This window comes from Olea europaea, chromosome 22, assembly GCF_002742605.1.
Source record: "Olea europaea var. sylvestris chromosome 22, O_europaea_v1, whole genome shotgun sequence".
Lineage (NCBI taxonomy): Eukaryota > Viridiplantae > Streptophyta > Magnoliopsida > Lamiales > Oleaceae > Olea > Olea europaea.
The window spans coordinates 4,314,389-4,329,735 of record NC_036258.1 but is presented as its reverse complement, the minus strand read 5'-3'; the positions used below and the strand labels follow the sequence as shown (position 1 = coordinate 4,329,735).

Genomic DNA, 15,347 nt, shown 5'->3' with positions numbered 1-15,347 from the left:
TGATGCCAACAAAGCAATTTTTTAGTTGGACCTTGGCCCTTGACGAGCTGAATTATCCTTTTTAGTTTTGGAAATGGATATTTAAGTCACGGGTCATTAAAATTTTGAGTAACCACATTAATAGTCACAATATTTTCTTACAATACTGTTACTACATTTTTCAACTATTTATGACACAAAGTCATCCCATCAAAATAATGAACATTAAATTTTTATGTAGCACCATTAAGTGTCAACTTGTCACCATGGGTTGTCATATATACGACAAAGTTAGCAAATTTGGAGAGTCGAAAATTGAGGATGAAACACGGTTGGTTGAGAAAACTTGATGCAATTTTAGTTTTGATCATACTTTTGAGCTTAAATCGCATAATAAACCCATGCTTTTTTAAACAATTTTTGCTAACTTGGTGTTATAAGTAACATTATTTGGTGACAAATTTACATTTAATGGTGTCAGGTAAAATTTAATATTAATTTTTGTTTTCAAGTGTTCATTGTTGTAATAGTTAATAATCTAAGTGACATAATTAACTCGTTTTGAAAATGATTCGGTTGATAATTATTTATCACAATAACTACATGTTACGGGCCTTCTTCAAAGTGTTTTCTTATTGGTTTTGGGTGACACTGTTTATAAGGGATTAGAAAACTCGGTGCTTGGTAGTCGTTTTAGACACAGATTTTTGATGATTTAAAAATCGTCGAAAGTGGATATACTATAAGTTTGATCAGTTCTCTCACTCCGCCAAATCGACGAGTTTTGACCGTTTCTCGTATTCTTTTCTAATTTTGGCCATTTTGTCAATAAAAATATACTAACCTAAGGCGTATCAGTGGTTTATTTTCAAAAGGACTTTACTTTGGCAGTAGCTTTTAGACAGCTAAAGCTAAGCGACTGATCACACCTACACCATTGAGATAGCTCTTAATTGTCTTTTAACCCTTATTCTCTATACAGCTTTTCTTAGGAGAATTCCTTCATTGCACTCACTTAATGATACCTACAAACTGACTCATAGGAAACTTGTCAAGTAGGTCTTTCGAGCCTTTTTTACAAACTATATTCTTATAGAAACGCAACCCCCAGTCACTCGCCAACCCAGATCAAATATCTTTCCGCTCCTTTTTTTTTTTTTTAAGGGTTACAGTCAAGCTCATTACGATCAACAAATTAGTTTAATTTTGACCAAAATATTTTAATTGAAAATAATTATTTGATAAAGGATAAAATTAAAAGTGAATATGAGAAATGACCAAAAATCGACAATTTGGTGGATTGAGAGAACCGATCAAAATTACATTACATTAATTTTGGGTAATTTTCAAACCATCCAATTTGGGGTCCAAAAAATTAGTAAGCACATTTTTTTTCAACCTCTCATAAACGGAGGCACCAAATCGAATGAAAATCAATTGAGATTGTTTACTCGAGTTAAATTATCTTAATAATCATCCAATTTATACCATGGTCATGTCTTACTCACTAAAATTCAAAGTATTTCATGGTTCTCACTAAACTTTGTTCGTTTGCACCCCATCCATCGTCCCAAAATTCTGTTACCTTATTTGTTGACTTGGTTAAAGGAAATCTAACATGGCAAGTTACTGTCGTTAAAAAAAATTACAACTCAATCAAACCATTGTTTTATTCTTATCGAACTTATACTTGGTCACATTTTATTCATTAAACGTGAAAATGCTTTCCAATGATGATTCATGTTTAAGATGTTGCACTCCATTCATCATCCACCATATTTTGCTCCCTTCATTGCCAATGTTTGCACGGAAATTCCATGTGATAAGTCACAAATATTAAAAAAATTACAACTCAACCAAATTATCAACTCACCAAAATTATTTTATGTGAAACATGACTTCCACAGCCCATTAATTTCTTTAAAACCCAATAAAGTATTCTCAATGATTCTTTTAGAAATATCACTTTTTCAATTCGAATATTTACTGTGTGAAAAATAAGTTTCAATTTGAGGCTGAAAATTTGAAACATAACATGTTCGGCTGAAAATTGATTTGTGAAAATACTTTGCATATATTTCATCTCATTTGACTTCTAAATCTTAATTGTATTCAATTGATCATATGTGATCTTCAATCATCATTTTGTATGTTCGAATCAACTGTTGAATATTTGCACACTTTAGATTTCTTGCAATTTCACCCATTTCACATTCATTGATTACAATTCTGCCAATTTATCGATCTTTACCTAACAAATACAATATACATAGAATTAAGTCATAATTCATTAAAATATCCAACAAATACTATGATTTGAAGACTTAAATAAGAGTACAAAATGTACTTATCACTATGATTTTTTATGGCTGAAATTGGAGATGCATTATTGAATTTTAAAGAAGTTTATGAGGGGCGTGGAAGTCACATTATATATATGGTGATTTTTATAAGTTGATGGTTTAGTTAATTTGTAATTTTATAACAATTGTAATTTATCCGTGCGATTTTCATACAATAAATTAGCAACGAAGTGAACGAAATATGACGAATGATGAATGGAGTACAACATTTCAAAAATAAGTGACCATTTGAAAAGTATTTGAAGTTTAATGAAAGTTGGATGAGTGAAGAAACAATTTTTTCATTGAGTTGTAATTTTTTTAACAATAACTTTTCTTATCAGATTTTCGTTAGCTATGTCAGTGAATAAAGAAACAGATTTTGATGGTGATGAATAGAGTACAGAAAGACAAAGTTGAATGAGTATCATGAAAGATGTTGAAATTCATTGAGTAAATCGTGACCCATAAGTTGGGTGATCAGCGAAACAATTTACTCCTGTTTTCTCATTTTTGTATCCATATGTTTTTACATTATTTTATTTATTATTATAAATACTCATCTCCCCCGGCCCACCGGCCCCCGCCTTGCAACAGTCAAAGCCGCCCCAGAAATTGTCAGTGTAGAGACCTATTTCCATTTCAATAGAATCGAACAATTGCCTTATAAGGTTAGGAATGTTTCCTAGAAATAGATTTATTCTTCACTATTTTGTGCTATTCTTTGCAGGTTTTTGAAAATTTGAAAATTTAATTCAGCCCTATTTTCATGTTTTTTGTAATTTTTTTCGTGAATTCTTATTGGGGGTAGATTAGTTTAATCATTTGGAAATGAATAATAGCAATTTTGGTTAATGCAGTCGTTGTAGAAATGGCGACAGAAGGATTGACTGAGCAAATCCCCCTGGAGGACGGAAAGTCGGAGGATGCGAATGGCAACAACGAACCGAACGGGAAGGCCGTGCAAGAAGAAGTTGAGGAAATAATTGATGACCTTACTGTGTATGAGCCACAAGGTAATATTTTGATATATGCTTTAGTTTTCAATACTGCATTTTGAGTTTGTTGAGGATTTTGATGGAAAATGGGATCACGCTCGTTGGGCTTTTTATGCACGGTTAAACTTATGTGCATCTGACATATTAGTTAAGGAAAATAAGAGCTTTTATTTTGTTTCGTATGTTAATTGATTTGTTGTAGGATCTTATGCATACTAAACGAGGTAAATATAATGTAAAAATCAGGGACTTGGAAAGGACAATGAGGGCCAAATTAAGAAAAATATATATTATTGTATAAGAGTGATTACTGATCAAATATTTACAAATCCAAATTATGCAAAATTTCAATGTATTAACTGAACTTGATTCTTTATCGAAGATTCTAAATTTCTAATTGATGCGTTTTGCTTCATTTAGGAGCCACATGGTTTGAAAATACGCTGGCACCTAAACAATGAAAGTGTACCAACATAATGCATGTAATTTCTCTACCTGGAAGTTCATTTTTATTGTATTTGCTATGCAAATTGCTATCCTACAATAATGTTAGCCCTGGTATAAATTAATTAAATTAGCTAAATAATGTATGACGGTTGAAGGATCGAGATATGGAAAAAAAAAAAAAGAAGAAGAAGAAGAAGAACTTCTTTTCTGAAGGACCAGGATTATCCCTCTGAGATTATACTTAGAGATATTGATCTGCAATCTCCCGTTTGAAAGAGGTTATAGTCAACAATTTTAGTATTCTTGCTATGGAAATCAAAAATCTATTAAGGGTGTGTTTGATTGTAAGTATGGAACTTGCATGGAAAGAAAATAAGTTCTAGGCAATTCATTTGCATAAAAATTGTCAATTAAATATATTTGATTGGCTTAAAAACATGTTGTACTTTTCCATAATTTGAGTTTTTGGAAAGTGTAAACTGTCTAGAAAATAAAAACTTAGCATCCATGAAGAAAATGTTTTCTTTGGTTTTGAGGAAAACATAATCACTGTGACCAACTTTTATAAAATACTTTTCATGGCAAAAAAATTCAATCACACACCCCAAAACTGGGAACTTGGGTGGAAAAGGACATTTTTCATGGAAAAACAATCACACACACCCTAAGTTGCAAGGGCGACGGTTTCCCATGAAGGTTGCACATGGATTAAATTGATTTGTGATAACTTCTTGAAATAATTGAAGTTTTCTCTTGTTTGCATAGAATATGCACTTCAGAGGAGTTTCCAAGGTGGATATATCATTAGACGTGTACACATAATATTTGAGCATTACAATAGAAGTTTTTTAGATAAATATTCAAACCACGACTACTTCTCTGTTCTTTATGACCCGTATATGTAGTTAATAGTAGTTTCCCCATGCAAAGGGATCTAGTTTTCAAGCCTTGCTTGGTCGATTCATGTTTTATTTGTGGGATGGTGTTTGCGGTTGTAGCAGCAATTATATGACTTGTTGTTTCTATTATGTTTATGATTTAGAGAAGATTTTTGGGGGGAACTTATATATGTCTCTTTCAGAGAGTCTAAATGATAGTGAATGTAAAAGTGAAGGCACACAAGGAAACTGTCTACTTTTCCATGTTAACTTTCCCCTTCATGGACTATAGTGGATTTTGACTGTTGTATTCTGGGTTGTTGTTCCTGATTTGAGAGTGACTCTTGTGATGAAGTGCTATGAAAAATGGCTTAACTGTGCTGAAGCTGTAATCTCAATATCAGTCGGTTCTGTGTTGGTGAAGCCTTCCTCTGATTTCCCTTTTTCTAAAGCTTCTTTATTTTCCTTTTGCTTGTAGTGTAGTTGGCATTATAAATATTCTCATTTTGTTGTGTTGAATCTCGTTTAACAAATGCCAAGAAGAAGATGGCATTTAACATGTTGCAGATAGTCTGACGATGAGACCATCCAGATTCTGGCATTTGCTTGTAAAACTGTAGCTTTTGATGGTGTTGTTTGCATTCACATTAATTTTGTGCGATTTCATTTAGTTTGTGATTATTGTTATATGCTGTTCGAGTTTGCAACCGTGATGGTGTTTATTTTCAGTTTGGCTTAATATTTTGAGATGTTCTAGAATTATTACGAATTTCAGTAATTTACTATTAAAATGTTTTTTCTTGGGCTTGATATCAGTTTTTTTCATTTTTTGCTATTTTTTTCTCTGACTCATTTATTGTATGCATCTGGAATATTCAGAAGCTGCAAAAAAGAAGAAGAAGAAAAGTAAAAGCAAGTGAGGCATACTCTTTCACATATTTACCTTGTCCTTCTCTTTATTTGAGACTTTGAAGTTAACTTGCATCTGTCTATTCTGATCTGCAGGAAGAAAAAAGAACTACCTCAGCAAACTGATCCTCCATCTATACCCGTGATCGAACTTTTCCCATCCGGCGAGTTTCCAGAGGGTGAAATTCAAAAATATGCAGATGAGTCCGTTCATTTAACTTTTTCTTGTCACATGACAGGTTGAATGGGGATATGATACATTCATTAGTTTCTGAAAGAAGTACATTGTGTTTACTTGAGTGCTAGTCTTAGGTAGGTGATAAACCTTCTATACGGTTCACTTACAAGAGGCGTCACAAGAATTTGGTGTAAAGGGAATATTAGTTGTTAGATTGGCTGAAAATAAATCAGTTATGCTGATGTCACATTTACTTATAAATACCAGTAGTAGAGTCTAGAAGATCATTCAGAAAACAGGAAATTCTGAGTCATTAGGAGAGGGGCAACTCTCGAAACTTGCCAATTTACTCTTTTCTTTCATACTGTTCATTTCATTCAGCATCAATTAAATTCTTCTTCAATTCCATTATTTTACTTACAATTCAGCTTTCTATTAACTCGAATTGCAATTGTGTGCTGCTAATTCATTGGGCTTGAGCAGATCTTACCATTTGGTATCAGAGCCGGTCGAATTTCTGGGAAACGGATGCCAGTCACGAGAATGGACGTCATAATTGAAGCATTGGAGAAATTCGTACCTTCCTTGAGTGCGAGCATGGTCGAATTGAAAGGAGATGTGGAACATTTGAATAATCAAGTGGGACTGGAACTCGGGAAGATGAACCAGAGGCTCGAAGCGAGCCTCGCGCTGCGTAGAAGGGAGTTGAACGACGGGTTACGGCTAATAGGTAAGATCTGCTCAAGCCCAATGAATTAGCAGCACACAATTGCAATTCGAGTTAATAGAAAGTTGAATTGTAAGTAAAATAATGGAATTGAAGAAGAATTTAATTGATACTAAATGAAATGAACAGTATGAAAGAAAAGAGTAAATTGGCAAGTTTCGAGAGTTGCCCCTCTCCTAATGACTCAGAATTTCCTGTTTTCTGAATGATCTTCTAGACTCTACTACTGGTATTTATAAGTAAATGTGACATCAGCATAAGTGATTTATTTTCAGCCAATCTAACAACTAATATTCCTTTTACACCAAATTCTTGTGACGCCTCTTGTAAGTGAACTGTATAGGAGGTTTATCAATATCCCCCGCCATCGAAAGCACCTTATCCCCAAGGTGGAATTCAGGAAACTGAGAATTGATCAACTCAAATGGCTCCCATGATGCCTCAAAAGGGGGAAGATCCTCCCACTGAATCAGTACCTCTGGCCCGGTATTGTCAAGATCACTTGCTGGCCTGATGCCCAACACACCAGCAGGTTTCACTTTCCACTCTAAATCAGGGCTGAGAAGAGTGGGGAGTGGCTGGATGGAAGTGGTAGATCCCACTGCCTTCCGTAGTTGAGAAACATGGAACACTGGGTGGATGTTTGTGCCTTCTGGAAGCTGGAGCTTATAAGCCACTGCACCTATTTTCTGAACAATGACATAGGGCCCAAAAAATCGCGATGATAGCTTCTCATTAGCATGCTTGGCCAAGGACCTCTGTCGGTATGGCTGGAGTTTAAGGTAAACTCGATCTCCCACCTGAAACTGAACCTCCCTTCTTCTGGTGTCTGCTACTTCTTTCATCCGGTTTTGAGCCTTTTCCAATTGTAACTTCAAGGCACTAATCATTTCATCTCGCAGCTGGAGCTGTTGATCTAGGTCTGCCACCGGTGTGTGCTGCGTCCCATAACGTATGACCGGTGGAGGATCCCTCCCATAATGTGGAAGTGTGGAAGGATGAGTTATACCAGAATTCAGCCCATGGAATCCAGTCAGACCACGAGCGAGGATGGCTGTTCGCAAAACACCTGAGATAAGTCTCCAAACAACGATTCACCACCTCCATTTGCCCGTCTGTTTGTGGGTGATATGCCGTGCTTCTCCTCAGATGAGTGCCCTGGAGGCGGAAAAGCTCGGTCCAAAACAAGCTGAGGAATACCTTGTCCCTATCCGACACAATAGAGCGAGGAAACCCGTGAAGTTTGACCACCCCGTGAATAAATAGTTCAGCAACTGTCTTGGCAGTGAAAGGATGTTTCATTGTCAAAAAATGAGCATACTTGCTCAGGCGATCCACAACCACTAAGACCGTATCCAATCCCCGAGACTTGGGTAATCCTTCAATAAAATCCATTGATATGTCCTCCCAAATTGCCTCCGGTACAGGTAACGGTTGTAATAACCCAGCAGGAGATAAGGTCAGGTATTTGTTTTGTTGGCAAACCGAACAAGCTTCAACAAACTTTTGAATATCTTTCTTCATCCCTGGCCAAAATAACTCCCCAGCAATCCGTTTGTAAGTTTTTAAAACTCCTGAATGACCACCCAAGGCACTGCAGTGGAATTCTTGTAGTATTCTGGGAACCAAATCTGAACCCCTGGGTAGTACCAGCCGCCGTTTGTATAGGAGACACCCATCAGTTACTGACCAATCTTCAATGGATAAGGGATCCTTGAGGAGTGAATCCCGAATACCCGCTAGCCTTTCATCTGCTTTTATTTGTTTCTGCAAGTCACTCAAATCCAGCACTTTTGATACTGTCACTACAGATAGTTCAGCTGCCACTGGAATTCTGGACAAGGCATCGGCCGCCTTGTTCTCAAGACCAGGCCTATATTGGATCTCAAAATCATACCCCAACAACTTAGTGACCCACTTTTGATGCTCAACACAAACCAGCCGTTGTTCTAACAGAAACTTCAGACTTTTTTGATCAGTGCGCACAATAAAGTGCCTCCCCAGTAGGTAATGTCTCCATTTCTGAATTGCTCGTACTATAGCCATAAGTTCTCTCTCATAAATGGATTTAAGTTGAGCTCGGGCAGATAAGGCTTGGCTGAAAAACGCAATAGGTCTCTGCTGCTGCGAGAGTACTACCCCTATTCCCACCCCTGAAGCATCAGTCTCCACCACAAATGGCAAGGAAAAATCTGGCAATGCCAAAATCGGGACCTTCATCATAGCTTCCTTCAACCTCTGAAAGGCTAATTCTGCACCCTGATCCCACTGAAAACTGTCCTTCTTCAACTGTTTTGTAAGTGGCTCAGCCATTTTCCCATACCCCTCCACGAACCTCCGATAATACCCCGTCAATCCCAAGAACCCCCTTAGTTCTTTAAGGTTCTTGGGTAACGGCCACAACTGCATAGCCTGAATTTTCTTCGGATCTGCCTCAACTCCTTGCGAACTGATTAAATGTCCCAGATATTCTAGAGTGGCACGACCGAACTCACATTTCTTCCGGTTGGCTTATAGTTTCTGTTCCTTTAAGATATCAAACACCATCCTTAAATGCTCACAGTGCTCTTCCAATGTACTGCTGTAAACTAGGATATCATCAAAAAAGACCAACATGCACTTCCGTAACAATCCCTTAAACACTTTATTTATCAAGGATTGGAATGTTGCCGGGGCATTGGTCAACCCGAACGGCATTACTAAGAATTCATAGTGCCCCTCGTGAGTCCGAAAGGCTGATTTGTATTCATCCCCAGCTTTAAGACGTATCTGATGATAGCCCGATTTCAAATCCAGTTTGGAAAAAATGGTGGCCCCATGTAATTCATCTAATAACTCGTCAATGACTGGAATTGGGAAGCGATCCGGAATAGTGGCTCGATTTAGGGCTCGATAATCCACACAAAATCTCCACCCACCATCCTTCTTCTTCACTAGCAATACAGGACTAGAAAAAGGGCTAATACTAGTCTGAATAATACCTGCTTCCATAATTTCCGTAACCAACTTCTCAATTTCTGCTTTTTGTGCATGGGGGTATCTATATGGCCTCACACTAATGGGCTCGCTACCTGTCTTCAATGTGATGGCATGCTCGTGACCTCGCAGAGGAGGTAGCCCCGTTGGTAATACAAAAACTGCCCCGTACTGTGCAATTATCTCCTGTACAGGTTGGGGAATATCAATTTCAGCCGATGGTCCATTTACTTGCACCGAACATAATTCCACCACCACACCTTCCCCTTCTTTCTGCAATGTTTTAATCATTGATTTTAAAGAAACCAATGATTTGCTCAGCCCTTCTTCTCCTTTCAAAGTTACAGTGGTACTGCCCAAGGATATTTTCATCTCCAACGACTTCCAGTTAACTTGAACCGTTCCCAAGGTGCTAAGCCATTGCATTCCCAGAATTATATCAGAGCTGCCCAACTCTATAGGTAAGAAATCATCCACAACTAACACTGATTGCATGTATAATACCACCCCCTTGCATTTTCCTTTCCCCTGCACCGACATGCCAGTACCTACTTGCACCTTATATCCGTTGGTCTCCGTGATCGGAAGATTGAGCTTTCTAATCAGCTCCCAGGACATGAGGTTATGTGTAGCTCCAGAGTCAATCAATACCACTACAGCTTGCCCTTCCACAGTCCCCTTCACCTTCATAGTCTTAGGCGAAGNGACAACTCCACACCTTCCAGTTCGTTACAGTCAGCTGTCCCTTCCGGTATTTCTCCTTCCAACTCATAATTTTCCATGTCGTCGTCTACCAACAGCACATGTAATTCCTTGTTACGGCACTGGTGTCCAACGGTGTACTTCCCGTCACATCGGAAGCACAATCCCTTCTCCTTCTTAGCTTGGATTTCAGCCTGGGTCAGCTTTTTAAACCCAAAAGTGGTGTTCGGCAGATTCGTGCCCACCTTATCAGGTGAATTAACTCCCCTCGTCACATTCCAGGGAAGAGTTCTCTGTTCCCCTCGAACCGTATTAGGATTCATCACATTCCTAAATCGCGGTCGCTCCTTCTCCCTTCCCTTGTTGATTCGGTTGTTCCTATCTTCAACCCGCTGGGCCAAGTCCATAATCTGGGATAGTCCCACCGGATTCGCCATCAGTACTTCAGCCTGCACTTCTTCGTCCAACCCATTAATGAAAACTCCTTCCAGTACATCGTTACTAACATTTTTCAGGGGTGCTGCCATGACTTCAAATCGCTCCCTGAACTCAGCTACCGTTCCTGCTTGCTTGATAGCCAGGAACCTTTGGTGTAAGGTTCCATACTGGGTATCTCGAAACCTCTCCAGTAGTCGCCGTTTAAGTTCAGTCCAGTTGTGCATGGGTCGCCGTCCATCCTCCCATTGAAACCAGGATAGCGCTGCTCCTTCCATACATACACCCGCAGCCACAGCTCGCTCAACATCATCGAGCTTGTTCATTCGGAAGTACCTCTCAGCTCTAAATATCCAGGAGTCAGGATCGACTCCATTGAACAGTGGCAATTCAAGTTTTCGATAGTTACCTTCAACAGAGGCAACCGCCATCTTCTCGGAATTCACGTTTTCCACTTCCGGCTGCTCCTCGACAGAAGTGGTCGACATCCTCCCACTCTCTTCTCCTGGACTGCTGGAGGAATTTAATTTCGAGCCCTTCAACATCTTCTCTATTAGCCGTAACCCGTCGTTCAACTCCCTTCTACCCAGCGCGAGGCTCGCTTCGAGCCTCTGGTTCATCTTCCCGAGTTCCAGTCCCACTTGATTATTCAAATGTTCCACATCTCCTTTCAATTCGACCATGCTCGCACTCAAGGAAGGTACGGATTTCTCCAATGCTTCAATTCTGACGTCCATTCTCGTGACTGGCATCCGTTTCCCAGAAATTCGACCGGCTCTGATACCAAATGGTAAGATTGGCTCAAGCCCAATGAATTAGCAGCACACAATTGCAATTCGAGTTAATAGAAAGCTGAATTATAAGTAAAATAATGGAATTGAAGAAGAATTTAATTGATACTGAATGAAATGAACAGTATGAAAGAAAAGAGTAAATTGGCAAGTTTCGAGAGTTGCCCCTCTTCTAATGACTCAGAATTTCCTGTTTTCTGAAAGAAGTACGTTGTGTTTACTTGAGTGCTAGTCTTAGGTAGGTTGCCTAAAGTGAATGAAAGACGACATGCATTGCAGATAAACTAGTGGGACTTTTATTTCCTGTTTCAAATTCAGATAGTATTGATATTCTTTTTAGATGGAGGCATTGAGGTTGTGGATTTCGGGGAGATAAAACAGCTGTGTTCATCTGGGGTATTTTGTATGAAGAGAAACAGGATCTGGACAATGAATACGAGGGGCTTTTGCTCTGGTAGCAACTCCTTTTCAAAGTTCCGGTCATTGAGAGAAGGTCTTTTAGACTGGTCAAGTTGGAAGAACTGTGAATGAGGTGACCAGTCTCCACTTTTCTCATAGTTGCTTCAACAAGACTGGGATGTCGGAGACCCCAGTTTGATAAATTTAGATGTGGTGTCTCTTGTTTATGCTGTTTATTGGTGTTAATATACATGAAAGGCTTTATATGTCATGATATATGTTTTGGAAACTTAATACTTTGTTGGCTTTCTGGTCTTTTCAGTTCGATATGGTGTCATACACCATTTGAGTGCAATTACATCTGATATTTTATTTTGAATTCACAAGATTTCTTAGTTTATGGTCCGTATGATCTCTTTCTTTTCTAGTATTGCTGGATCTAAATGGTTATTATATCAAATATGGTTTAACGTAGTAACTTGTGGAGGACTACATCTGAGGAAAAGAGGGAATTGGAGCGACTGGAAAAACCAATCTATAATTCTGTTCGCCAAGCAGCAGAGGTCCATCGTCAGGTTGTCGTTTAGTATTACATCCTCGAGTATCCTCGTGTGTACATTGGCATATAGTACTCTTGTTTGAGAAATTCATTCTGGTATGGCGTTGTGGTTTGTTAAATTATGTATGTTTTTGTCAGGTACGGAAGTACATCAAGCAAATTTTGAAGCCTGGAATATTGATGACTGACCTGTGTGAGACCTTGGAAAATACAGTTCGTAAATTGATATCAGAGAATGGCCTGCAAGCTGGTATTGCATTTCCTACAGGGTGCTCCTTGAACTGGTATTTCTTAATTGCCGCATGACCTGCTCACTTCATTTTGGAAATTTTGGATAACTAGATTTGAAACCAATATACACTATTTTGATTTTTGATGTTTTGAGATTCTTTTCTATTCCATTCTTTACTCCCTTTGAAATTCTACTCATCTGCCTGCTTCCTGCCTGTTCTTTATTGCAGGGTTGCTGCCCATTGGACCCCGAATTCTGGGGATAAAACCGTCCTTCAGTATGACGATGTGATGAAACTGGACTTTGGAACTCATATTGATGGTAATATCGCTACTCATTTAGTTACATTCTCTAGGTTTTTGGAAGCCTTTTATGAGACCATATTTTTATTTTCTTGTTTCTATTGTTGGATTGTCTCAAATATTTGCTAAACTTCATTTGCAGGGCATATTGTGGATTGTGCATTTACTGTGGCATTCAATCCCATGTTTAATCCACTGCTTGAGGCCTCTCGTGAAGCTACCAATACAGGAATCAAGGTGGTTCACTAACTTTATTCAAATGTACAACTTAGAAGAACCAAAATTTTGACCAAGTGTGAAATTACCTCACTGAGACTTCCAGTGAAAAAGTAGGAGCAATTGATGAAATTTTGTTTCGAAAAACAGGAAGCTGGGATTGATGTTCGCCTAGGCGATGTTGGGTCTGCAATTCAAGAGGTCATGGAGTCATATGAGGTTGAAATCAACGGAAAGGTGTTCCAAGGTACAGCCCTTGGCTAAAATTAGGTAGCTTGTATGAGATGCATTTCTGGTTTGTTATCCTGATGTTTTGCGCACAATGCTGGTGCATGCATTTTTCCTCTCTTGGAAAGGGGGGATGTAATCGATGAATGATGTCATAGTTGTTCAACTTGATTTTATTGCATGTAAGATATATTTGTGTGCGCGCGCACACTATTCCTTTGTCTCTGTTATCAACTACGAAATTGAAATTTTCTGCTTACTAAAATGTCATATCGTTTGGATTTCAGGACGATCTTTCATAAGCGTTTTTGTGGCAGATGGTGTTCATCTGTTGAAATTATTAGACAAATTAAAGCTGGATTAAGTTCTATATTTAGATATTTGGAGATCAATAAATGTTCACTGTGCCAAAAATGGAGGTCTTCTTGGTTATTATATTTTCAAAGCTTGTAAGAAACAAATTGATAACCATATGTAGGAAAAAATTTTAATTGCTGACTGAAAAACAAAAACATGTGATACTTCCCCGATCTTTTATGGTCCCGATAACATAGCAAATATTCAGTTACAGGATTTAGAAACGTTTCTAACTTTTTATGGCCTTCATATGATCAACTAGCAAGCTCAACTAATTGTCTGTTCTGGCAGTTAAAAGTATCAGAAATTTAAATGGCCATAGCCTTGGACGATATCAAATCCATGCTGAGAAATCTGTTCCCATTGTGAAAGGAGGAGAGCAAACAAAAATGGAAGAGGGAGAATTTTATGCAATCGAAACTTTTGGATCCACAGGTAACCTCTTCTTTCCTTGAAGGGTGGGATATATTTGGTTGAATCTGATAGACATGGTAGGCCGGATGAACTAAGTACAAACTTTTTTGCCTGCCTTTCGTTGCTTGCAGGGAAGGGATATGTCAGAGAAGATCTTGAATGCAGCCATTATATGAAGAATTTTGATGCTGGTCACGTTCCACTGCGGTTACCTAGAGCAAAACAACTATTGGCAACAATTAATAAGAATTTCTCTACATTGGCTTTCTGCAGACGTTATCTTGACCGCCTTGGAGAAACTAAATATCTGATGGCACTAAAGAACTTGTGTGATGCTGGTATCGTCGAGGTATGTGTCCTCACATTTTAGTCTGTGACTTCGCGAGGAACCAAGTCCATCTGGACGATTGTTAAGTTTTTTTACCACACAATGCATACACGTACATTAATAGTTGCTTGATGCTTGATTGCTTCTAAATGTCAGCAATCAGAAGTACTTCATATTAATTAGATAGCTAAGAGAATGAAACCAGTCTAAACCAGGGAACAATCAAAATTTGTTATCTATGCTTGAACCTATGTTCTTGATTTCTGCATAAATTCGGCTGTCATGAGCTTTCTCAACTTGTAGGGAGCGTTCTATCAATGCTCCACATCATTATCCTCTCCTTATCCACTCCAAGCACTATTCTTTTACTGAAAATGCATTGTTGTGCCACCCTCCTTTTCAAGTGGTGCTCCACACCACTTGATGAAAATTCTTGAAACTTATGTTTTTTATTGGCCATTATATTGTGCTACACGTTTGAATTTTGCTGAAGCTGGTAAATGGTATACTATGGACTGTTAGAATGTGGAAACTTTTTTTGTTGTATCGACTATTACAATACTGGTCTCCAAATTGAATAAAAATTAACAGAACGTTTTGTTTAATTTGTTGCAGCCGTGTCCTCCTCTCTGTGACATTAAGGGAAGCTATGTATCGCAGTTTGAGCATACAATTCTCCTTCGACCAACTTGCAAAGAAGTGGTATCCAGAGGTGATGATTATTAACGGAAGGTTTCAGGGTCTTGGATTGATATATGCTAAATGACTGTATCGAAGAATTTTATGTTATCTTAATCGAATCTTCTATACGCTGTGTCCACTGTTTTCCTTTGTCAGTCAGTCGTTCTATTCGTACTCGAGCTGGTTTGTAGTAGCAACATAAGGAGGGCGTTCAAGTCCTTTATAATGGTTTTTCTGAAAATAATATTAATGCACGGACGGGTAATTTA

The 15,347-nt window shown here is 38.2% G+C and overlaps 1 protein-coding gene across 4 annotated transcripts; it reads left to right on the top strand.

The window, feature by feature from the left end:
* Positions 1–2,685: 2,685 nt before the first annotated feature.
* Positions 2,686–15,347, top strand: LOC111371442 (methionine aminopeptidase 2B). 4 transcript variants are annotated; one of them, XM_022993432.1, is made up of 12 exons: positions 2,686–2,992; positions 3,182–3,337; positions 5,524–5,560; positions 5,650–5,757; positions 12,237–12,336; positions 12,459–12,604; positions 12,782–12,873; positions 12,997–13,091; positions 13,221–13,317; positions 13,947–14,090; positions 14,201–14,418; positions 15,013–15,347. In XM_022993432.1, the coding sequence occupies exons 2-12, from the start codon at positions 3,193–3,195 to the stop codon at positions 15,121–15,123; spliced, it is 1,293 nt and encodes a 430-aa protein (XP_022849200.1). In that variant the 5' UTR covers positions 2,686–2,992; positions 3,182–3,192; the 3' UTR covers positions 15,124–15,347. The 4 variants fall into 4 exon arrangements, with proteins under 4 accessions (XP_022849200.1, XP_022849199.1, XP_022849202.1 ...); XM_022993431.1 differs by having other exon boundaries at positions 2,989–3,051; XM_022993434.1 differs by lacking the exons at positions 2,686–2,992; positions 3,182–3,337; positions 5,524–5,560; positions 5,650–5,757 and adding an exon at positions 6,480–7,240.

What these genes read in the sequence shown, in the direction of transcription:
- LOC111371442 (XM_022993431.1), top strand. Translation starts at nt 3,000, where the DNA reads ATGTTTCCTAGAAATAGATTTATTCTTCACTATTTTGTGCTATTCTTT. An exon ending in AAGAAGAAAAGTAAAAGCAA is followed by an intron (nt 5,561 to 5,649) that starts GTGAGGCATACT and finishes TCTGATCTGCAG; the next exon opens with GAAGAAAAAAGAACTACCTC. An exon ending in ACAGGGTGCTCCTTGAACTG is followed by an intron (nt 12,605 to 12,781) that starts GTATTTCTTAAT and finishes TCTTTATTGCAG; the next exon opens with GGTTGCTGCCCATTGGACCC.